Here is a 23,944-nt window from a genome sequence, read left to right on the forward strand (position 1 = left end):
GGTCAGTGATGGGCTGCAGAGGTCAAGGTCTCCCAGGGAGCCAATGGGAAAATGCCCAGAGTGTAGCTCACTGTGACTCTGGTTATTGCCAATCTTCCAAAGCTATTTGCCAGTAACTTTTCCAAGAAGCTAAACCTTCTCTGCTATATATTTAAAAAATACTGAAAATCCATTATTTGAAAATAACAAATTGCTACACATTTCCAAGTTGAAATTCTAAAACCACAAAATGAAAATGAAAAATTCATTTAATGTGAATTTTGAGTACAAATTTTGGCTACAATTAGGTAAGCAAAATAAAAAATAAACGACACTTGGATGCTACCTAGATATTCCAACATTACAACTTATTCCTCTTGCTATAATGCTCCAACTGAATTACTTCAATTTTAACAGAAAAAAGATGTAGAAAAACAGAAAATATACTTTTAAAAACAGAAAATATACTTAAGAGATTGTTTCTCTAACCCTAAATATTTGAATTATGAATTATACAGATACTACCACTGGCTAAATAATTGGGGAAAAGGGGAATTTAATTATGAGAAAGATCTTTATTTACCACTACTTTTGCTGAATAAAAGCTGGTAATGAGAGGTTAGTAAAAGTTGGGCCAAGAGCTAAGCAACCACAGAGTAATGGGAACTCTGCTAATCCTAGAGAGGTATTAGTGAATGTTAGGAACTGACCTGAAGAGAGGGACTTTGAGAGAAAAAGGTTAACTAAATAAGGCATCAAGGAGGCCCCTAACTATAGAGTTTAAAAGAACATTCAGATAATGCTGTTTTTAAAGAAGAAATAAAAAGAAAGGTAAGAGATGGGATGGGAATAGGCCGAATCTCTAATACAAGTAAACACCAGTTTCCCCCAATATCCAAAAGTAGAGTGTGCCTATGAAACCTTCCATAAACTGAAATGTCGTAAAGTGAAGAAGCAAAGACTATTAATTTAAAAGGGAAAATTCTCTTTGGATTTCTTTTGGTTAGTGAAAACGTACTAATGTAGCTTTTTCGTAAAAGGGAAGTGGTGTAATGCAAACTTTAAAAACGGGGAAGGCAGCTGTGCTCACCACTATACCACCAATGCCTTAAAAACAGGGGAAATACAAAATTAAGTCCTGGTAAGTTGCTGGTAATTAACATTTTACACCAACACTATTAGTTTCAAATTTTAGTCATGCATCTTGAATCCAGAATTTAAACTTCTATATAAAGCAATAAATGGAGTTAAAAGAACTTCCACCATTATGACTTGCTTTTTCAGACCTTTGTACATATTATTCTCCTTTCATCAAATGCTTTCCCATGCTTTCTACCTCAAAAACACCGACTAATTTTTTAAGAGCCAAATCAAATGTCACTTGCTCTGTGATGTCTTCCTTAGTTGCCATCTCTGTTCTGTTTTACACACTGCACTAACCTATTATAGCTCCACAATAACTATCCTATATAATAAAAGCCTAATATGCTAAGTGTCCAGTCAGCCATTCAACCAATCAAAGGGTAATATGCTAATAAGGCCGCTCAACTGCTCGCTATGGCATGCACTGACCACCAGGGGATAGATGCTCAACACAGGAGCTGCCTCCTGGTGGTCAGTGCGCTCCCATGGGGAGAGCGCCACTCAGCCAGAAAGAAGCCGGGCTCACGGCTGGCGAGCGCAGCAGCGGTAGTGTGAGCCGTCAGTCAGACATCCCCCAAGGGCTCCCAGACAGCTAGAGGGCACAGGCCGGGCTGAGGGACCCCCGTCAAGTGCATGAATTTCGTGCACCGGGCCTCTAGTAGAATTATAACTTCTCTATATGTTTGTCTCTCTCAAAAAGTGCATCTTGCAGATGCAATGGACTGAATATTGTGCTCCCTCAAAATTCATATGTTGAAATTCTAACCCCCAATGGGAAGGTATTAGGAGGTGGGGTCTTTGGGAGGTGATTAGGTCATGAGTAGAGCCCTCATGAATGGGATGAGTGCCTCTATAAAAGGGAGCCATAAGCTCTCTGACTCTCTTCTACCATGTACAAGTCAGCAATCTGCAGCAAAGAAAAGTGCTCTCACCGGGCACCCAATCTGTTGGCACCGATTTGGATTTCCAGGTTCCAGAACTGTGAGAAATAAATTTCTGTTGTTTATAAACCAGTCTACAATACTTTGTTATAGCAGCCCAAACAAAGACTGGGGAAAAGTCAAAACCTTTTTAGAGACTTGCTTTGTCAGCATGGCTCAGTGGTTGAGAGTTGACCTATGAACCAGGAGGTCACAGTTCAATTCCTGGTCAGGGCACATGCCCAGGTTGCAGGCTCAATCCCCAGGGAGGTAGTAGGGGGCATGTGGGAGGCAGCAGATCAATGATTCTCTCATCACTGATGTTTCCATCTCTCTCTCCCTTTCCCTTCCTCTCTGAAATCAATAAAAATATATTTTTAAAAATATTTTTAGAATTTTCTTCCCAGGAACTAGAACATAATGCACACTCAATATATTTACGAAATGAATGATTATTTGGTTCCTAGCATTAACAAAGGTTTCACTCTCTGAAAAGCAGAGCCTGCTTAAGCACACCGTACTCGAAGTAAAATATTTAAAGAATATGGCACAATGATTAAAAACATGAACTCTGGAGGAGGAAGGACTTGGATGCAAATCCTGGTTCGGTCATGTGTGACACTGGGCTGACCACTGTGCCTCAGGTGTCTTCATCTACACAATGGGGATGATTATAGTATCAAAAGCATCAAATTATAAGAAGAATGAAATGACACAATGCTTATAAAAATGATTACAGTGTTTGGCACATATTATGTCATCAGAAAATAATCTCCACCAATTTCCCAAGACATGTCTGGAAACAGACATTTTTTTGGTTGTCACAGTGACTGGGGTAGCATAGCAGAGAGTGTCCTGTCCAAAATATCAACAGTGTCCCCATGGAGAATACCTGTTTGTTGCTTCAACAGTTCTTTTTTTTTTTTTTTTTTAATATATTTTATTGACTTTTTACACAGAGGAAGGGAGCAGGATAGAGAGTTAGAAACATCAGTGAGAGAGAAACATCGATCAGCTGCCTCCTGCACACTCCCCACTGGGTATGTGCCCGCAATCAAGGTACATGCCCTTGACCAGAATCGAACCTGGGACCCTTGAGTCTGCAGGCTGACGCTCTATCCACTGAGCCAAACCAGTCAGGGCTCAACAGTTCTAATTAGCAATCTGAAAGGAAGAGCCACTTACAGTTCCTGTGCTATCATCTGCTTTTTCTATAGGTTTCTGCTTTTGCGGAGAAAGAAGAGAAATCATTTCCTTTTTCATTTGCTGAAGAACCTTCTTAAGTTCAGCATTTTCTGTTAGGATTTGTTTCTGACGATATTCATAATCATTCAAGAGAATTTTATACATCTCATCTTCATTCCTGAAAAAGAAACTGTCAGTATGAAAATGCAGCATAGAAAGAAGAGTCTGGTTGAATTTATCAATTTAAATTGGACCTTACCTTGCTTCACTTTTACCAGTCCTCCAAGAGCCTCTTTTTCCATCAGCTCTCCCCACATAATTTAAAACTTCCATAGCTACAAGAACACAGAACAAAACCAATCCTCACCACACACGTTTAAGTGTTTAAAACCCTAATACATTCCATAATGCATCAAGGATGTAAGTCAACCTGGTATATAGACTGAAATTTGTTTTGGGCTCAATCAGCCCAGATTTTAAATTACGGTTTCATCATTTATAAGCACTGAGATCTTGGCAAGTTATTTAACTGCTGAGCCTGTTTCTTCATCGATACAGGTAATAATGAAAGCATGTACCAACGAGAAGTTGTGAAGAACAAAAGAAATGTTAAAGCACTTAACACAGTAAATACCTAATAAATGTTATCTTATTATCATTAATGTTATCATCAGGGCCTACATGCTGACTGCCTGATTTTATAAATAAAGTCTTATTAGAACACAGCCACACAGTTTGCTTATATACTGTCTACAGCTACCTTTGTGCTACATTGGCAGAGATAAATCGGTTAGACCCCATAAACCCAAAAATATTTAGTATTTGAACTTTACAGAAGAAGTTTGTCAAGCCCTGTAGCAGCAGCATTGGTAAAGGAGTCAATCAGGAAGCCCTGTGCCAGCATTAACGCCTTGTCTGCACCACATGGAGTTGGAAGCAGTTGACATAAGAAGAAAGATGGGAGTAAGTTGTCATTTTAGAACTGATAAAATCATTATGAACCTGTCACTTCCAACTGGGTTTGGACAAGGTGAAACAGCCAACCCCCCACTCCCCCCATAAAATAAGGGCTGTCACCAGAGTAACATTTTTAATCAAGTTCTCTAACTGGGCAATACATTTTATACTTCTAGCATTTCATCCTTTAATTTTATTTCCTTCATAAATGAACACACGGTTAACCACCCTTAAAAACCAATGAGTGTCCAAGTGCAATTTTAGATTTATTACCTCAGAATACCTAGAGATTTTCATCCTTGTCTTAATTGCTTATTACACTTTCATTTTTCAATGATTTTAAAAATAAAAAAATCTTTGAAAAACTGCAACACCTCTGCTATACAGCATGACAGTGATACGGTCAACACTGATCACTGGATGGTAGCAGACAGAGCCCACCAGGTGACAGCTGGAAACATCTGCTGGTCAGCTATTGTATGCAAGTCCCAGTTCAGTTTAGAAAGACAGCTTAGGGGTGCGCCTGTACAGTACAGATTACAGGACAGCCTACTGTCCACTAGAAACCATGCTTCAATAAATAAAACGCACACGTTCCCTGTCCCCTGAATCTCATCAGGCCAGCGAAACTATCTGTGTACTCTACTTCTGTGTATGTATAGATCTACTTCTCAATCTATGCTGTTTACTTGAAATTACTCATATATTGGCATGAAGTAAATTATAAATTAAAAAAATACTAGACCACACAAATATAAGCATAACTTTCATAGTTCATCCTTTTGAATAGTTGTTTCAAAATGTACAACTCAATTTAAGGGAACTCAAACTGACAAATTATTAGTCTGATGAACTATTTTCTCAAAAGCATACTTCTATTGATCTAAACAACTGATCCTGATTTTTAATATTATTGGTTCTTTATTATGGAAGATTAGAGTGTGTCCTCTGGCTTATTTCTCCTCTATGGATTAATCCACACCTACCATGTTAACAAGAAATGCAATTCTTATATGCAAGTAATAAGCAAAGCAAAATTACCTCTTTTTTCCCTTACCTGTTGCCTCAATTTCTAGTTTATATGGACATATACCATCTTTAAAAATTGTTTAAGCATGAAAATATTTCAGGAATTATTGTGCTCAATGCTTTTACATTTATTTCTTATCATAGTATAAGCTTATTTATTCCTCTTGTTCTGTCTTAGCCAGCCACTTCTTACCTATTTTTTTATCCTTCTTGTTCATAACAAGTTGATGTAGACGTTCCTTTAGTTTATTATATTCACGCTCTTTTCTCTTCATATCATGATTATATTGAGTAGCTCGACTTGCAATGATATTCTGTAATTTTTGTACCTGAAAAAAGAATTTCTATCAAATGTGTCCCTTTAGGATTGATAAACCCAATTAAAATTCACAAATTCAAAAGAGAAAAAAGGTCCTAGCATTCACTTCCCCATAAAATAGTTAAAAAATTCTAGGATTATTCTTGCTTCTCCATAACCACTGGAAATCACTCTTTAAAATATCATCTAACCCGGCCAGTGTGGTCAGTGGTTGAGCGTCGACCTATGAACCAGGAGGTCACCGTTCAATTCCTGGTCAGGGCACATGCCTGGGTTGCAGACTTGATCTCCAGTGTGAAGCATACAGGAGGCAGCCAATCAATGATTCTCTCTTATCACTGGTGTTTCTCTCTCTCTTGCTCCCTTCCTTTTTGAAATCAATAAAAAACATATATTTTAAAATAAAATATCATTTAAACGAATCACATCAAACTTTTATTTTTAATACTGAAATTTCCATCGTTGCTAACTTTCTAAATTATCTTCTACACTAATGATTTTCAACGTTTTTCATCTCATAGCACACATCAACTAATTACTAAAATTCTGTAGCACACAACTAAAAATATTATATTTTTGGCTGCTCTGACAAAAAATGAGTATAATTTTGATTCATTCACATTGGGCGGCTATTATTGTGTTGCACATTTTTTTATTTGACAATCTAAGGAAAGAGGTCAGTGCCCCTGACTAAATAGTCAGGTACTGCATGTTTTAAAAATCCTTGTGGCACACCAGTTGAAAATTGCTGTTCTGCACCTTTCACTCTGCATATATAACTCCTGATCACTTAGAAGCCAGAAAATCATTTATGGAAATGTTAGTGATTAAAGCTTTATCTGAAACAAGTAGAATGCACCTGATCATTTATAATGACTTCCTTATAGGAATTACTTGAATCACTTTATTCCTTATTAATCTGTGACAAGGCAGATTAGCCATGGTTCAGTTCATGGCAGCAGGTAAATCGGTTCATTTTTTTCTGACCATAAACAGTTCTCAAATTAGAGTAGGTACAAACAGCAGAATCCGATTCAAACATTTGCTGAGTATCTATTAAATGCCGGAGACTAGTGGTAAATGTTAATTTCTTCTATGGTTTCTCAAGCAGCCCTTAATAGAAGGTAATTTCTATTCTACATAGATATTCTTTTCCCTTTTTCTTTTTTTAATCCTCACCTGAGGATATTTTTTCCATTGACTTCCAGAGAGAGTAGAAGGGAGAGAGAAGGGAGAGAGAAGGAAGGGATGAAGGAGGGGGAGAGAGAGAAACATTGATGTGAGAGAGAAACATCAATTGGTTGCTTCCTGCATTGAGCCCCTACAGGGGCTGGGCTCAGTGGTTGGCAAACTGCGGCTCGTGAGCCACATGCGGCTCTTTGGCCCCTTGAGTGTGGCTCTTCCACAAAATACCGACTTCTGCACATGGGCCACGAAGTTTTAATTGCACTGTACGTGCGCGCCCGCACGTGGTATTTTGTGGAAGAGCCACACTCAAGGGGCCAAAGAGCCGCATGTGGCTCACGAGCCGCAGTTTGCCAACCACTGGGCTGGGGAACCTGCAACCAAGGTACTTGCCTTTGACCAGGAATTGAACCCGAGACCATTCGGTCCTTGGGCTGACACTAACCACTGAGAAAAATTGGCCAGGGCTACATAGAAATTCTTTTTTCTTATATATCTGTATGTTTTTATTGCTTTTTTAGAGAGAGAGGAAGGCAGAGGAACAGAGATAGAAACACTGATGAGAGAGAAACATCATCGATCAGCTGCCTCCTGCACACCTCTCCCCAGTAGCCCCCCAGGGGATGGAGCCATAACCCAGGCATGTGCCCTGACTGGGAATTGAACCCGGTAACCTCTTGGTTCCTGGGTCGACGCTCAACCCCTGAGCTACACCAGCCAGGCTACACAGACATCCTTAATACCCGCTACAGATGATCTTGCTTAACTTAATCCTCACTGAAGGTGAACTATTTTCAAATCACTTACATGTAATCAATAGATCAAGTCAAAATTTTCTGAGAACTCAAGTAAGTATATAAGCAACCTTAGGGTTAAGATACTCATTAACCACTTACTATATATACTATTAAATAATCAAATATGGTAAAATAATTGTCTAAATCACTGCAAGGCCCTTAAATAAATATGCTCCCCTAACAGTCCTTAATTATAGTTAAAAAAATATATACAACACTGAAATTATATTAAGTATTCTATTTTTAGTTATCACATGCTCAAGGATCAAACTGCACAGCAATAAAAGCATAATGGTTTCTTCTTACATAAATTTAAAAATAATTTCAAATGCATTAACTCTATAGGTCCAAATACTAAGTAACCACTAAAGTAGAAATGAGATTAGAATTATAACATCTTTAGCCTCATAAATTAGATTTTTAAATGTGAATTGTGTTTTTAAACAATAACTTGTGTTCAGTTAATTAATTGCTCGACTGGATGAACAAAGTCAATATTTAAGAGGGTGCAAGAGGCAGCAGCCAGTTATGAAGTACAGGTGTGGCAGGCAATAAATGACCTGCATTTAGAGCACCGTGTGCCCGAGAAGAAGTGACGGTGCCTGTGCACCAAGGGTGGGTGGTAGAGGACACTGGCTGCCACGAGCCACGACTAACAAGCTTAAGCCAATGGATCCACTTGGCAGAGGGGACTGTGGGGAGGGTTTCTGACCCAGTTAAATATGATGCAATACTGTACACAGAGGCCCGCCATACAGCTTGACACAGAATGAAAAAATTGTCCTTGCTTGTTTTAAAGTGAAGTGGCTCTTATGTTCACCTCAAATTACATTTAAAAAATCACTTAAACTTTACAATAACTGACAACTCACCTCATCTTTCTCATTTTTCAGCAACTGATGCAAATTCCTGTTCTTGCATTGTAATTGTCTGTCTCTTTCCTGAAGCCCAATCATTTCTCTCCTGGAGGTTTCCAGTTGTTCCTACAACATTCGTGTGCAATTTTGATTACAATTAACATAGCTTCAGAACAAGTGAATTCTTAAAAGATTAGTGAAAACAAGCAATACATACTAGTGTTTGTTCACTACAATTGAATTTTAGAGGTACACAAAATGTTTTTAAAGCACTTATAAAGCTCGACACTATAAAGTCCTACAATTTATTTAAATTTAAGTATCAAATTTTATTTAATTTATGTACCAAAATTTTATGCCTATTCAAAAGAGCTTCAAAATGGATCCCTTAAAAGACTCTTCACTTATTGCAGTGAATATTTTATTCCACTGAATATTTTTTTTAAATTCTTTTTTAACACTTTTTAACCTTCTAGAAAGAGCTTCTGAGAAAGAGCCAAAAATGCTTCAAAGCTAAGTGTGAGGAAGCCTGGTGAGCAAGCAGAGTGGAGCACTTCAGGTCAGAGAGGGTGGGACCACTGCGTGCCACCACTTCTCCCTCGCGGGCGGTAAACTGAAGATTTCCCAGAGAGAAATGGCAGCGATCCTGGAATCAGTGCGGAGCAAGATGCCCGTTTTCAATTCATTTTGCACATTTTTATAGAAACTGCGTCAAGTTGTGCATGAAACTACTAGAGAATTTTTAAAAATCCTCTTTATAAAATACCAGAGCCACTCAAGTTACGTCATAATTGATACAAATAATGACTTTCACACAATGGATCTCAAGGAGATTCAGAAATGTAGGACTATTAAACTTGGATAATTCTAAGGTTGTCAAAAATGTTGGCATGGCTGACCTTATAGCCTGTGGGCCAGGTGATATGTCCCATATGTCAGATCACAGATTCCCTCGGTCATTATCAACACTCTATCTGAACTCATCGTCTTCCCTGTAAATCTTACACTGCCCTCCTGCATTTCTTGTGAATCATACCACCATCCTTGGTAAACTCAAGTCAGAGACCTGAATGGTATCTTATATTCATGACTTATTTCCAAAATTCAACTTTTCATGAAATTCTACCCATTCTACCTCCTAAGCTGTCTTCCTATTTCACTCTTAACTATCTCCATTGACACTATCTTTGTTCAAGTCCAGAACCTCCATAGTCAGGGACTGCTAAGCCTACTACGGTGTCCTTTCCACCAGGCTTCCAGAGCACCCCACCACTTCCATTCCAGACAGAAATCGGCGCCCCCCCCCCCCCCGGCCCATAATTTCTCCATCTACTGCCAGGTTGATATTTACACGATATCTTCCTCCGGTTTACAATCCTCGGAGCCTCCGGGGTTCCGCACAATGCCTTTCACATCATCTGGGGCCTGGCCCCCAGCCTCACTGCTCACCACTCTTCATCTTGCGTCATATACTGCAGTCCCTGCAGAGCTATATGACTCCCTGAAAGTAAAATGTGCTCCAATGCCTCCATGCTTTTATACAGGTTATACGCTGTGCCTAAAAGGTCTTTTCCAAATACTAGCAAATTTCTATGCAGTCTTCAAATCTCAGATAAAGTGCTGTTACCGCTCCCTGAAGCGTATTCCTTACTGCCTACACCAACAATAATCAGTAAAGCAAATAACTGTGGTTCACATGTCTCCTTCCCCTGGACTACAATCTCCTTGCTAACAGGGCTTGGGTTCACTCATCTTTGAAACCCAATGCCTAGTATATACTCAATATATTTTGCTCAAGAAATTAAATGAATCATATGCTAGATCTAGAAGCTCTTCAAAGATAGATCAGCAACTCTTCCCACTGAACACACATTTCTGTCCACAGCTGACCCAAAATATCTGATTTGACCCAGGTCAAATCCTAAATTAGAAGGTATCCTGTAAAATATTCTGGGTAGTCCTAATAAATGATTACTTCTTAGAGAAAAGGCTTAATAGCTCCAAATTACCAATATCATTATGCAATTATTCAACAGCTACTTATAAGACACTGGCCAACAGTGCCCAAATATAAAAGTTTTAAATCTTAGTCTAGGGTTCAAAATTCTGACTCACTCTAATTCATTAGACCTTCTATAGGTCTCTCTGATTAAGATTAAAGTAGTATCCACAACTTGCAGCCTTTTAATAAGCCTGGAGGGTACCATCTGTGCCCTCCAGTACCCGCCCCCCCCCCATTTCCCTAGTTTGCCAAGATACACAGTTGGATAATCCCTGAGGCATATAGGATGTACAAAAACCTAAAAATATTAGAGGGAACATACTGTTATTACTGCACATGAGCTAAAAGACAACATAAACTAGCCTTAGGCATTGATGGGCTGGTAGGGGCAGGTGTTGCTGAGGAGCTAAGATGCTTCTCTAAATCAATTACCAAACACGCCCAGTGTTCACAAATAGGCCATTCCAGGCCACTTCATTATTGCACAATCCCTACTAAAGGATTTTCAAATATTGCATGCAGAGATCCTGTTACTCTCCAACAGAGCTTTGAGATTCAAGATATTAAGTGGGGTTTTTTTAAAAACATAATTTATTGATTTCAGAGAGAAAGGGAGAAGGAGAGATGGTAACATCAATGATGAGAGAGAATCATTGATTGGCTGCTTCCTGCCGGCCCCACACTGGGAATTGAGCCTACAACCCTGGCATGTGCCCCGACTGGGAACTGAACCGTGACCTCTTGGTTCATAAATTGACACTCAACCACGGAGCCATGCTGGCCGGGCATGAGTTTTAAAAAATTGTTATCTGTTCTTGAAGGGAGTGCGGTGGAGGGGGAATATAGAGGAAGAAAAATAGAGAGGCATGGACCAACAAGGGAAAAACTAAACAGAAGCTGATCCTGTGGGAGTATGCAGATTCAAAACTTACATACACACAAACTCAAATAAGGAAACCCAAAATATTAGCATCTTTAGAAAATATTTTTGCCATGGATTGATTCTATTACATCCTTCATAATATATAATCATAATATAAGTTCCCACTATACTGATTTTGAACTCCTTCTTCCTTCTCCTTCTCAAATAAATAAGAATTTTTTATAAAACGAAAGAATGAAATAAAAGAATGAAAGCGAAGTAGAAGATGGCAACAAATTTTCTGTATTTTAAGGTAGCAGGTCAATGGCCCTGTGGAAAATATTTCCTTTGTTCAGAGAAACAAGCAAGTTTGCAAAAGCATTCTTCTGTGGTCTTCTCTAGAGCCCAGACACTTGTTAGAGTTAGACGCTATAGGCCTGCTTCCATTACTGAGCTTTTTAGCAACTTTGGCACAGGTGCCCTCTAGAATATTTTTCTTGGAATTAACTGATGCAGCTTCTCACAGTAAGACTTCTGTAAATTAAGCATCTACTTTATTAAGCAAGATTAAATGGGGTGAGGGGATCTTTATTTATTTTCCTCAGACATAAATATTTCCTAAGCTAACTTTCTACAGACTCAGCAAGTCACTAAATAGTTCATGAAATCAATGTTGTCCATATGGATATTAGGAAGCAGTATGTGGATTTGCAAAAATCACTTTAAGTCCACTTTTACTTTTTAAAAAAACTAAAACAAAAAAATTTTAACTCTAAAACGTGATAAAGCCAAAGAAAATGTACAGCATCAATTGCATAACAAGGGCACTGGAATGCAGGTTGGCGTGATTCTCACCTTGAGCTTTGCATAGCAGCTTTGCAGATGGTCCATATCACTTCCCAGTTTCAGATTTTGTGTTTCCACATTTTCCTGAGCTAGAAGGTTCTTCCGCTGACGTACAAGTAGCTCATTCATACAGTTTAAAACAGCAACTATATTTAATTCTCTCTTTGTCTCTTTACCTTTGGATTCTTCATATAATGAAGGAAAACCGAAAGTAGTCAATTCCTGGTAGGAGAAAACGTTTTTCTAAAAGTTGGTTACCAGACAAAACTTAGTAAAAAAACAAAAGATAGAAATATTTTCTGAGAAAACTATCCTATGACAGTTAAGGAAACAGTAAATATCCCAAAGAAAAAGAATTTGAGAGAACTGGAATCTTTTCAGTCACTTAGAGCGAGGCAGGCAGGTTTCTTCACTAGTAAAATAAGGGTGAGACTCCCAGTGGAGGAGCCCCCGGGGAGATGGGAGGCCAGCCTGCTCCTTGTATCTAGTTAGGTGATCACCAAGGTTCTCCACAAATCTAATACAAGTCCTGGACCAATGCACAACAATATACTTGTAATGACAAGTGTTCTCATAACTTCAATATTATAGAACTTGATTTATACCAATGCTTCTTACAAAAAAACCCACCATTACCTGATCAAGATATGAAATACTTTGTTCAATATTCTCTTCTGTGCAGAAGGCACTGAAAAAACTGTGCACATTTTTTGATAAAGGTATTGAAGAACAGAGCACTTGCTGTGAGTATAGACTTGATGGAGACATCTTTGTTTCTGAGGTATATTGAGAGATATTTTTGCTTTCTGAAAGAATAAAAGCACTTATGTAAATAATATATTCAAATGCATGCAAAGTTAGCAATCTCCATTACCAAAGATTTTGAATTACATAAATATCTTAAGTATTTTCAAATTAAGACAAAGTTGGTAGTATATGAAAACTATGTACTATATACTTTTCCCCAAAAAACACAACTATAAAGTCCTCTTACTAGGCATGTTAAGCTACAATATGCTACCTTAATTTGCCATGTTTTAGATTTCTAAAAATAATAGACAAAAATCACTTGTCTACACATTCAAAGTTTATGCAATTAAAGAAATATATCAGAGAAATGTATTGAAGCAGCCAATGAATTTATTTCAAATCCATAAAAATTTCCTCAAAAATAGTAACAAGTGATCGATCATCCACCCAAAGCAGTTAACCCCACAAATTATGGCACAATTCTTGGCTCTCCTTAATAATTTTACTGAAGATGGAAATTAGGCATTTTACAGTTATTTGTGTCTCTCATTAGTCACATCTTCAATATTTGTGATAATTATTTTATAGTTTTATTGAAAATAATCACTTTTACAACTGCTTTGGCTTACAGTTATTTTAAACTCAGTCACCTGAACACAGACCTGGATCTGTAACCGTCATCCAATCTCCCATAGCAGTTGCCAGAGCCAGGATACCTGAGGAACCAGTTCAGCAGTGAAACATTCAGTTCAGCTGCTGCCACACTTCTATGTAGGCATCTCCTTAAAAAGCAAGTCACAGAGTAACAGCAGCTAATTAAAAATATGAAAGCAAATATAAAACCAATGTGTAAGAATTAGTTCTATGCGCTTCAAAAAGGAAAGACTGTGTGTTATTGATTCTCATGTACACCCATAAAGAACATGGTAGAACTCAGTATTAATTACTGTATGTCTGTGGACACATGTGTAAGGATAAGGCTAAGGGCTTCTCCAGTTATACTGACGTATTCACATTACCTCATACAGAAAGTACATGGTACATGATTTCACTCACAACATAAATCCAAAGTACAGCATTATAGTAAGTAAATAGTTCTATAGCAGCAGTCGGACCTCATGGACCACTCGTGGTCCGTGGACCACCGGTTGGCGACCACTGTTCTATAGTATATCCTTTAAAATAAAGTAATGTTCATATATACATAGACAAGATGAAAAAATTCTTGGCCAGCGTTCCCATTTTTTGTTTTTACAAACTATATTGGCAAAACTTTTATTTTTCATTACAATTCCCAATGTTGACATAGATGCAGAGAAATGAATACTCCCATACATTGCTCTCCAGAAAGATTATATGAACTTATATTACCACCAAGCAATTTGGTTGGCAATCTGTATCAAAATTCTTAAAAATAAAAATATATTTTAATCAGAAATTCTATGTCTAAAATTTTATCCTAATAAAACAATTTGTATAAAATATTCATCTACTGTTCTTTTACAATATCATAAAAACAGAAATAACTTATATGTTCCACAGGAGACTGTTTATATACATGATACATTTATGAAGTGGGACACTGTGCAACCATTAAACATAACCAAGTAGAATTAGGGTGCCTAATTACATAAAATTCAAGAAATGCGCATGAATGAAGTAGACTAAGAAACAAAACCTTTTTTAGTCTACTATTCATGTTTGCATTTTTTACAGAAGTAATTGAATAAATAAATATTTCTCCCTCATAAAAATGCAATGAAACTATAAATGGCAACCTGAAATTGAATTCAAGATCAGGATAGCAGGAGGAGAAGTATAATTGGAGGCACACTGGACAGCACACGCCAACACTGGACAGCTGCGTCTCAGCTACAACAAACTGTGGCCAAAGAGAAAGCAGGTCCTTTGCTGCTACATCTTTCCGTTTTTTAAGATGTTGGAATTCTGAATATTTTGTAAAATCTCCCAATTTTTAAAGATAGAAGTCAATTAAAAAGATGACCTATGCAAGTTATCCTGTGGAAAGAGAGAGTGGCTGGGAAGGATATGATGAGCCTTGATTGAAAGGTGGTTATGTAGGTATACACATTCATGAAATTCATCAAATTGTACACTTAAGATCTGTACATTTGACTGCTGTAAGTTGTACCTTAAACAACAACACTTTTTAATAAGCCAGATAAAATGTGTCTTTAGGCCAGTTCTGGACTGTGGGTCAAGAGTTCACAACTCCTGTTCTGAATACATAAACTGTGGGGGGGAAATTCACAATACAATGTTAAAGAGAGATGAAAATTTTATTCATCCAATCAATTTTAATTGTGCTACTAAATGCCAGGTACACTACTCTAAGCACAGGGGAGGCACAGCTCTCAAGAAGTTCACATTCTGGTGGGGATAGAAATAGATGGAAAGGATTCACTTCAATTCCATTAACATAACACTAAAAGGGTGATAAGAACTATAAAGAAAACAAAACACAATAACATAAGGAAGTATTGGGGTGCTGGTATCTAGATTAGTCAAGGAAGGCTGCACTGAGATGCTGACATTTGAACTGAGACCTAAATGATAAGGTGTCAACCCAGGTAGAGGAAACAGTAGGTACAAAGACTCACGATGTCAATGAACTTGGAAAGTATGAAAAACATCAAGTCAGTATGTTTGAAGCACAGTGAGCAAGGATAGACGGTAGGCAGTTGGACTTTCTCTAAATTAAAATGCTGTTGAAGCAGATTTGGCAGGAAAGCAAAACGATCTCTTTAGGCTGTAAAAAAGATCACTCTAGCTACTCTACCCTCTGAGAGATTGTAAGTGAGCAAAATAGTTCAGGCAAGACCAGTGTTACACTAAAGTTCTAACATTGGAGGCAGAGACAGGTGGATAAATTAGGAATGTGGTCTGTAGATAGAACCTTCAGGACTTGTAGATGGGTTAAAATACGGGAAGAAGCGGAACCACAGATGATTCCTATGTCATATAACAGCATACTGTTTATACTAATGCAAATGATGTTACGTGTGTATTATATGTTACGATGTCTCACACACACATATAGACAGAAGGTCATCCAGGCTGGCACCGACCTTTCACCATTTTTCTACTCATTTTGTACTTCCCGCTGCCCTTAAGTGGGTGCCTTCAACAACAGGATGAGCAAGATAAAGGTTGGACATCAGGACAGATGATTTTACTTCTGGCTTTCAGAGGTAGGAGCTGTAAGCAAAACAGGGTCCAAAGGGCAACAAACCCGTCTACTGTACCTCAGCTCTGCTTTGTGTCAGTTATTTAACATCTCCCAGCCCTAGTTTCCTAACTGCATTATGGCTCGTACTTCATAGCTTCCTCTGGCGTATGGGCCCACGGAATTAATATCAGTTGTTATCATCAAGATACTGACCTGGCCGGGCCAGGAGATCGGGTTTGATTCCTGGTCAGAGCACATGCCCAGGTTGCAGGCTTGATCCCCAGCAGGGGGCGTGCAGGAAGGAGGCAGCCAATCAAGATCAGAAGGAAAGAGGCATGGCACCTTTCCAAATCCTTTTTTTTTCCTTTCAAGATGTTTGAAAATAAGACACACTAGTGCCCCAAGTGTCTTTCCTCCTCATATGGAAAGATCATCAAACACCAAAATGTTTCTACTGCATATCTATTCTTCAAAATTATAATTTAAGTCACTTCCTCTTTCTCTGTGAATTTAGCTCTCCAGTGTTCACAGGTTTAGACAATGAATTGTTGCCTGTCTTATTAATTAAGAACAAAAACCACAACTGTAAAATAGGCAGGTGTACAACTCCATTTTAAACTGCTATGAAACAAAGAACTTACTAACAGTATATGATTTCACACAATCCAGAAGTTTCTATGTCATCTTCTCAATGATGTAACTAATTATACACTACAAGGCTTGTGATAAAAGCTACCCAACCACCAGGTTTTACAAGACAGGAGACTTAAACCCAGAGTTAAGTTTCATATTATATATATATATATATATCTCGCCATCCTGTTATTACATATTAAGTCATTGCAAACCATTATACAGTGGACATGACTATCCATGACAAGTTATATAAGAACAAATTTGGTTATGCTAGCATTGTTACTATAGTTTCATTATACAAGAAAGGCAAAATGTTAATAATGAATCTTGTTTGGGTTCAAGCAACCTGTAATCCCCAATTCTCTCTCCATACCAGTGGTTAGGAAAGCTGCTCAGAGTCCAAGGTAGGTCAAAATCACAAGTGGATTTTATGAAAACTGAAGCTTAATGAATTTAAACATCTTGTAAACATCATTTCATTCATCTAAGATTGTCAGGGAATAATTTTAAAATATATTAAAGCAAACAAAAACCTATGAAGTATTCCATAAGTAAGAACTCTCTCTCCTCTCTCTCCCGTCTTGCAAGGGTGGTGAAAAAGATTGAGAAGACAGGTACTAAGGAGAGGAAACCTGAACCAAGAAGGCTGACGCTGATGGCAAGGTTAAGGTTAAGAAGTGCAACCTCAAGGCCAAGATGCCTAAGAACGGGAAGCCCCACTGCATGTGAAACCCTGTCCTGGTCAGAGGGATTGGCAGATAGTCCTGATCAGCTATGCATTCCCGAAAAGCCATGTACAAGAGGAAGTATTTAGCAGCTAAATCCCCGATTAGAAGAAAGTTCTTGCTACTGTCACAAAACCAGTTGGTGGTGATAAGAACGGTGGTAACCAAGTGGTCAAACTTTGCAAAAATGCCTAGATATTATCCTTTCAAGATATGCCCCGAAAGCCGCTGAGTCAGGGTAAGAAACCCTTCAGTGGGCATGTGAGAAAGCTGCAGGCCAGCATCACTCCCAGGACCATCCTGCTTATCTTCACTGGGCACCACAGAGGCAAGAGGGTGGTTCCCCCGAAGCAGCTGAGCAGGGGCCTTCTACTTGTGACTGGACCTCTGTCCCTTAATCAGAGGGTGGAGCACACAAGAAATCTGTCATCGCCACCACCACCACCAAAATTGATATCCGTGGTGTGAAAATCCCCAAACATCTCCCTGATGCTCACTTCAAGGAGAAGCTGTGCAAGCCCAGACACCAGGAGGGTGAGATCTTCAACAGAGAAAGAAAAATATTCGAGATTACAGAGCAGCACAAGGTTAATCAGAAAGCCGTGGACTCGTACATCCTGCCAAAATCAAAGCTGTTCCTCAACTCCAGGGCTACCTCCCCTCTGCCTCTTCTCACAAATGGGCTTTTCCCTCACAAACCGGTGCTCTAGATTTCTTATGAAGAACCCAATTAAATAACTGATCTATTTTTTTAAGTGTTGTGTTAGATTTCTTTTCATTTTTAAATATATTTTTATTGATCAGTTATGCATTCCCAAAATGCCATGTACAAGAGGAAGAGAAGAAGGGAGAGGGAGATACAAACATCAATGATGATAGAGAATCATTGATTGGCTGCCTCCTGCACACCCCATCACTGGGGATTGAGCCCGCAACCTGGGCATGTACCCTGACCAGGAATCGAACTGTGACCTCCTGGTTCATAGGTTGACACTCAATCACTGAGCCACGCCTGCGGGCAACTGATCTCTTTTTTATAAAAGAATTCTTTCCCCTATTCAGAGAGACATAGTCTTGTTCCTTACTGGTAGATAACATGTATATAGGCATCTAATAAAGTTCCTCATCCCAAGTATTTCTCAATGTACATTTCAGTAAGTCTTCATAATAGAAAAATCTCACTAATTGCAATAAAACTGTAATCGTTTCAGGAAAAAACACACATTATCTTACTATTCCTGAAGAACTACACTGGCTTCCCTCTATGTTGCTATGGGTCCCTAAGTACCAGTGCCATATACCTCAGCTGTAAAATAAGCAAGGGTACTCTTTTGTTCTGGGAAAAATGATTTTGCAGAACATAAGAATTACCTAGTAGCATTTTCTAGGTTAGAATCCTGACAGAAAATTGGGAAGCAGTAAGACATTTAAACTTAATATAACTGTAGCTTTTCTAAAAGAAAATAGTTACTAAGTTTCATAAATTTATCATTTTTCATGTCAAAGAATTTTCTTTCATATGTAATTATTTTCTTTCATGTGTAATTTTCTTTCATATGTATTCCTATAGACAGGAAACCTGAGCTTAGGGAAGTCAACAGCACTACCTGAAGTCACATTTCTAACTGGTTGTGAAATCCGGACAAACACCTCAGTCTTCAAACTGTGCTCTTTTCACTTTATCGCTATTCAACCTTTCAACAGGGTATATTCAAATCTATCAATCTATCTTCAAAGTAGACTGTAATAAAAAAGATTTTCATCAAGTTTCTTTAAAAGACTGAGTTCCCATAATTTATTTTAATTATTCCATTTCTGAGCATACAATTTTAAAGGAACTTATCTACTATTTAAAATTCAGGCACGCATATAAACTTCTCTGCTATGCCACAAACACTAGCCTCTCTCATTTATACACACTTTGTTTTGAAAAGGCATAGAAACAATTCCCAGAAATGAGATCAGTCACATAGTTTAATAAGGATGGAATAACTCTTTACCATCTTCTATAGTAGAGTAAATATTAAGACAACATCAAAGGTAACTTTATAGATCTTTAGTAAAAACATTTGTGGTTCAGGTTAATTACATCTGTTTTTTGTTTGTTTTTTCCCCATCAGAGTTCCTTGGCTGGTTCTTCCTCTTCCTTCTACCCAAAGACTCAGGGGTTCTGTTCTCTATATGCCTCAGTCACTTGTAGGATTATGGAAGTGGCAGCCTCTAAGATGGTCCTCAATTATTCCTGCTCCCAGTATCCATACCTTTGGGCTCCTCTGCTCCTTGAGTGTGGGTGGATGTAGTGACTTGCTTCTAACAGTGGATGGAGGACCTAGAGAATGGAGTTTCCTGGGCTGCATGGAGGGGATGATGGTGGGTGAGCTGGGCTTTGAAGAAGCATTTGTTTGGAAGAGGAGCATAGAGGCTGGAGTGAGTGTGCCACACATTCACTAGGTCATTCCAGCTCTACCATGTAGTTTTTAAGAACCACACATTTCACATTTCTGTATTCTCCCCTCTCATCTTAATAGATGGAATGATAATTGAATACTCAAGTAAATAACTGATGATAAATTAACATGTTCATTCCAGCAAGCAAAAGCAGATAAAGGAAAAGAGCAATGGAAAGGATACAAAAGATGTGAGTCTTTTATAAAAAGTAGTAGAGGCCCGGTGCATGAAATTTGTGCATAGGTGGGATCCCTAGACCTGGCCAGCGATCAGGGCCGATCGGGGCCTTCTGGCTGCCGGCCAGAGCCTTCCTTCCTACCGGCTGCCAGCTGGGGCCTGCAGCTGCTGCCAGATGGGGGGAGGGACCGTGGGAGGTTGGCTGGCTTCAGGGAGGGACCAGGGGAGGTTGGCCGGCCATGGGAGGTTGGCTGTGGGAGCACACTGCCCACCGGAGGGCAGCTCCTGCATTGAGCGTCTGCCCCCTGGTGGTCAGTGTGCATCATTGCAACTGGTCATTCCGGCGTTCTGATCACTTAGGCCAGAGGTCTTCAAACTTTTTAAACAGGGGGCCAGTTCACTGTCCCTCAGACATGCCACACATGTGCACTGCGGGCCCAGGATGAGTCAGCTGCTAAGCAGGACAGGCAGCGGTGGCAAAAACACCCGGCAGGCCAGATAAATGTTTTCGGTGGGCCGATGTGGCCCGCGGGCCGTAGTTTGAGGACCCCGGACTTAGGCTTTTATATAGAGAGACTAGCGGCCCGGTGCACAAAAATTTGTGCACTCAACTGGGGGGTGTCCCTCAGCCTGGCCTGTGCCCTCTCGCAGTCTGGGACCCCTCGGGGGATGACCACCTGCTGGCTTAGGCCTGCTCCCTGGGGGATTGGGCCTAAGCTGGCAATCAGACATCCCTTTAGCAGCCCAGCAACCCTGGGGGGATGTCCACTTGCCAGCGGGGAGCAGATCTAAGCTGCAGTCAGACATCCTTAGCGCTGCTGAGGAGGCAGGAGAGGCTCCCACCACCACCGCTGTACTGGCAGCCATCAGCCTGGCTGTGGCTGAGCAGATATCCCCCACGTGGGAGCGCACTAACCACCAGAGGGCAGCTCCTGCATTGAGTGTCTGGCCCCTGGTAGTCAGTGTGTGTCATAGTGACTAGTCATTCCCAGTCGTTCTGCTGTTAGGGTCAGTTTGCATATTACCCTTTTACTATATAGGACAGAGGCCTGGTGCATGGGTGGGGGCTGGCTGGTTTGCCCTGAAGGGTGTCCCGGATCAGGGTGGGGGTCCCGCTTGGGTGCCTGGCCAGCCTGGGTGAGGGGCTGATGGCTGTCTGCAGCTGGCCACACCCCCTTCAAGATGGGGGTCCCCACTGGGGTTCCTGGCCAGTCTGGGTGAGGGGCTGAGGGCTGTTTTCAGGCTGGCTGGCAACTGAAGCTCCCAGCCTCTCCTTTTTTTCTTTTTTTTTTTTATTCTGGGATTTATTTACCTTCTATAATTGAAACTTGGTTGCCTTCACTGGAGCTGAGAGCCGGCTCCTACTCACTCCAGCTCTGAGGCCACGGCCTGCTGAAAGCAGGTATCTGGGGTTTGTTTAGCTTCTATAATTGAAACTTTGTTGCTTCCGGAGCTCAGAGCTGGGCCGTAGCAGGCGGGGAACCTTGGCTTCCTCCATCACTGGAGCAAGCAAGCCTCCTGCTTGCTTCAGCTGCGTGGCTGCCGGCCGCCATCTCGGTTGGGTTAATTTGCATATCACGCTGTTAGCCAATGGGAGGCATAGCAAAGGTACGGTCAATTACCATGTTTGTCTATTATTAGATAGGATTACTCTTTATCCCCCAAATCTCTCCTAACACATCAATGCACTGAAAGAGAGCTCAGCAGAAAAGTAATACCATGATTGCAAGATTTCCTTCACATTGTACATTATTTTAAGTGTTCTTTTTAAGTTTACTTGGAATTCAAACTTGAGAAGGTGCAATTGCTACCTAAATCAGAATTCTAAAACAAACTTCAAGTGTCAGAAAATAACAGTTTTTCATTATATAGGAATGTGGTAACATTATACCATCTGGGCTTCTAAGTACTAAACAGGATTTTTCACAAATAGCTAAAGTCTGCTAAAATCTCACGAAGTTAGAGCTACCAAATTGTTGGGTTAAAAAATAAAATTATTAAAACTAAGTCTTTAAACATTAGTCCTATCTTATGAATCCTCCTATATAATAAAAGCCTAATATGCAAATTGTCCCCTCAACCAGGGGTTTGACCGCTTGCTATGATGTGTGCTGACCACCAGGGGGCAGTATAGAACATGGCGGGCGTCGGCGATGTGATGATGGCAGTGGGTGGCAGTGGAGGCACTGCCAGTCCCCATGGGCCCCAGCAAGAGTGGGACCACGGTGGATGGTGGAACAGGTGGAACATGGCGGGCAGCACCAGGCCAAGGCGGGTGCAAGCAGGAGCCTGATCACCCTGCCAATCGCTCAACAGACGGCAACCAGTGACAGTGGCTGGGGGGCCCAGCCCCAATTGATCGCCCTGCAGGCAGAATGATGGAGCAGGTGAGGGGATGGCTCCAGACCAAGGCAGGGTGCTAGGGAGGGAGGGGTACTGTGAGGCTGGGGGCACGAGCTGGGGCCCAATCCCCGCAGACCACCCCAAGGGACCCCACCCATGCATGAGTTTGTGCACCAGGCCTCTAGTTTAGTTATAAAACTTGAGACTGTTCAAAAATGCTCTGCATATATTATGGAGTTCAATCCTCAAAACCACCCAATATATTACATTATTTCCTTTTTACAGCGAAGGAATTGAGGACAGAAGGTTAGGTAATTTGTCCAAGTCCTAGAGCTGGCAAGTGGCAGAGCCAGGGATATTCCCCACCCCAGACTCCAGAGCCCATTCTCTTAACCATCACGAGCTGTGGCTTCAGTGGATGCAAGGCTCAGGAAGCAGTATTTCCTACCATCACCTATTAAATCAAATCTCCCAACTGAACAAAGACTGCACAAAATAGTGTGAAGACACAAATTATGGTAAAATAATTCATGTGTATCCCTTTGGACTGAGGGATACAATTTCAGCAAAGCTCTAAGCCAGAATTTGCCATTAGAAAGTGACCCTCTTAGGGAGTAGAAAGCTACATTAAATTCTTTATATACACCTTTAAACCAGTTATTACTACAGTAAAAGAAACAGTATGCTGTAATGACTAAAAGCACAGGATCCAAAGTCAGACCACCTGGTTTCAAAGCCCATTCCCAGCACTTACAAGATTAGTGGCCCTGAACAGAAATCTCTGATTTCATTTTCCTCATCTGCAAAGAAAAAAAGTAAGAGTCTTTACCTCAATGGATAATAATGTGGTTAAATAATAAAGTCAGTTGCAAAATCTGCAGTAATAAAAGAGAAACATGCAAATTAACCTTCACTCCGGCATGCCCCTACACCCATCAGCCAATCAGGAGTGAGTATGCAAATTAACCCAACTAAGATGGCAGTAGCCATGGAGCTGGAGCAAGCAGGAGGCTTAGGTTGCCCCCGGCAATGGAGGAAGCCAAGCTTCCTGCCTGCCCTGGCTGGCCCTGGGCTCCGCTCAAGGCTACAAAGTTTCAACTATAGAAGATAAATAAATCCCAGATACCTGCTTCCAGCCCGCCCTGGCCTCCTCTTAAGGAGGTGCTGGGAAAAAAAAAAAAGGAAAGAAAAAAAGGAGAGGCTGGGAGCTTGGGTCCCTGGGGGGCATGGCCAGACAGAAAACTGCCATCAGCCCCTCACCCAGGCTGGCACACCCCCTCATGGGGTGAGGGTCCCCGCTGGGGGGTTTGGCCAGCCTGCAAACAGCCATCAGCCCCTCACCCAGGCTGGCCAGGCATCCCAGCGGGACCCCCACCCTAATCCGGGACACCCTTCAGGGCAAACCAGCCAGACCTCACCTGTGCACCAGGCCTCTATCTATACTAATAAAAGGGTAATATGCTAATTAGGCTGGGAGACCTTCCAGACCTTCCAGACGTTCTTCTGGACAAAGCCATGGTGGTGGGGCTGAGGTAGAGGCGGTTAGAGGCCTGGGGGTCCAGGGTGTCCACTGGCAACTTGGCCGGAGTGGATC

At 40.5% G+C, this 23,944-nt stretch overlaps 1 protein-coding gene and 1 pseudogene across 5 annotated transcripts in view; one reads left to right on the plus strand and one right to left on the minus strand.

Moving 5' to 3' along the window:
• Window positions 1-23,944, minus strand: part of LOC118676357 (SSX family member 2 interacting protein) — a 59,346-nt gene that overhangs the window by 14,411 nt on the left and 20,991 nt on the right. For 2 of the 5 annotated variants that reach the window (XM_036350160.1, XM_036350157.1), the window contains exons 2-8: window positions 13,482-13,613; window positions 12,718-12,887; window positions 12,091-12,303; window positions 8,387-8,497; window positions 5,407-5,542; window positions 3,487-3,562; window positions 3,228-3,405 (exon numbers count right to left, since the gene is read on the minus strand). In XM_036350160.1, coding sequence (XP_036206053.1) covers window positions 3,228-3,405; window positions 3,487-3,562; window positions 5,407-5,542; window positions 8,387-8,497; window positions 12,091-12,303; window positions 12,718-12,887; window positions 13,482-13,524 — 927 coding nt within the window. In that variant the 5' untranslated portion in view covers window positions 13,525-13,613. Of the gene's footprint in view, window positions 1-3,227; window positions 3,406-3,486; window positions 3,563-5,406; window positions 5,543-8,386; window positions 8,498-12,090; window positions 12,304-12,717; window positions 12,888-13,481; window positions 13,614-23,104; window positions 23,151-23,944 lie in introns of all 5 variants that reach the window. The other 3 variants (XM_036350158.1, XM_036350162.1, XM_036350161.1) reach the window with 3 other exon arrangements.
• On the plus strand, window positions 17,570-18,092 carry LOC118675541 (annotated as a pseudogene).

Source organism: Myotis myotis, unplaced genomic scaffold (genome assembly GCF_014108235.1).
Source record: "Myotis myotis isolate mMyoMyo1 unplaced genomic scaffold, mMyoMyo1.p scaffold_m19_p_2, whole genome shotgun sequence".
NCBI lineage: Eukaryota > Metazoa > Chordata > Mammalia > Chiroptera > Vespertilionidae > Myotis > Myotis myotis.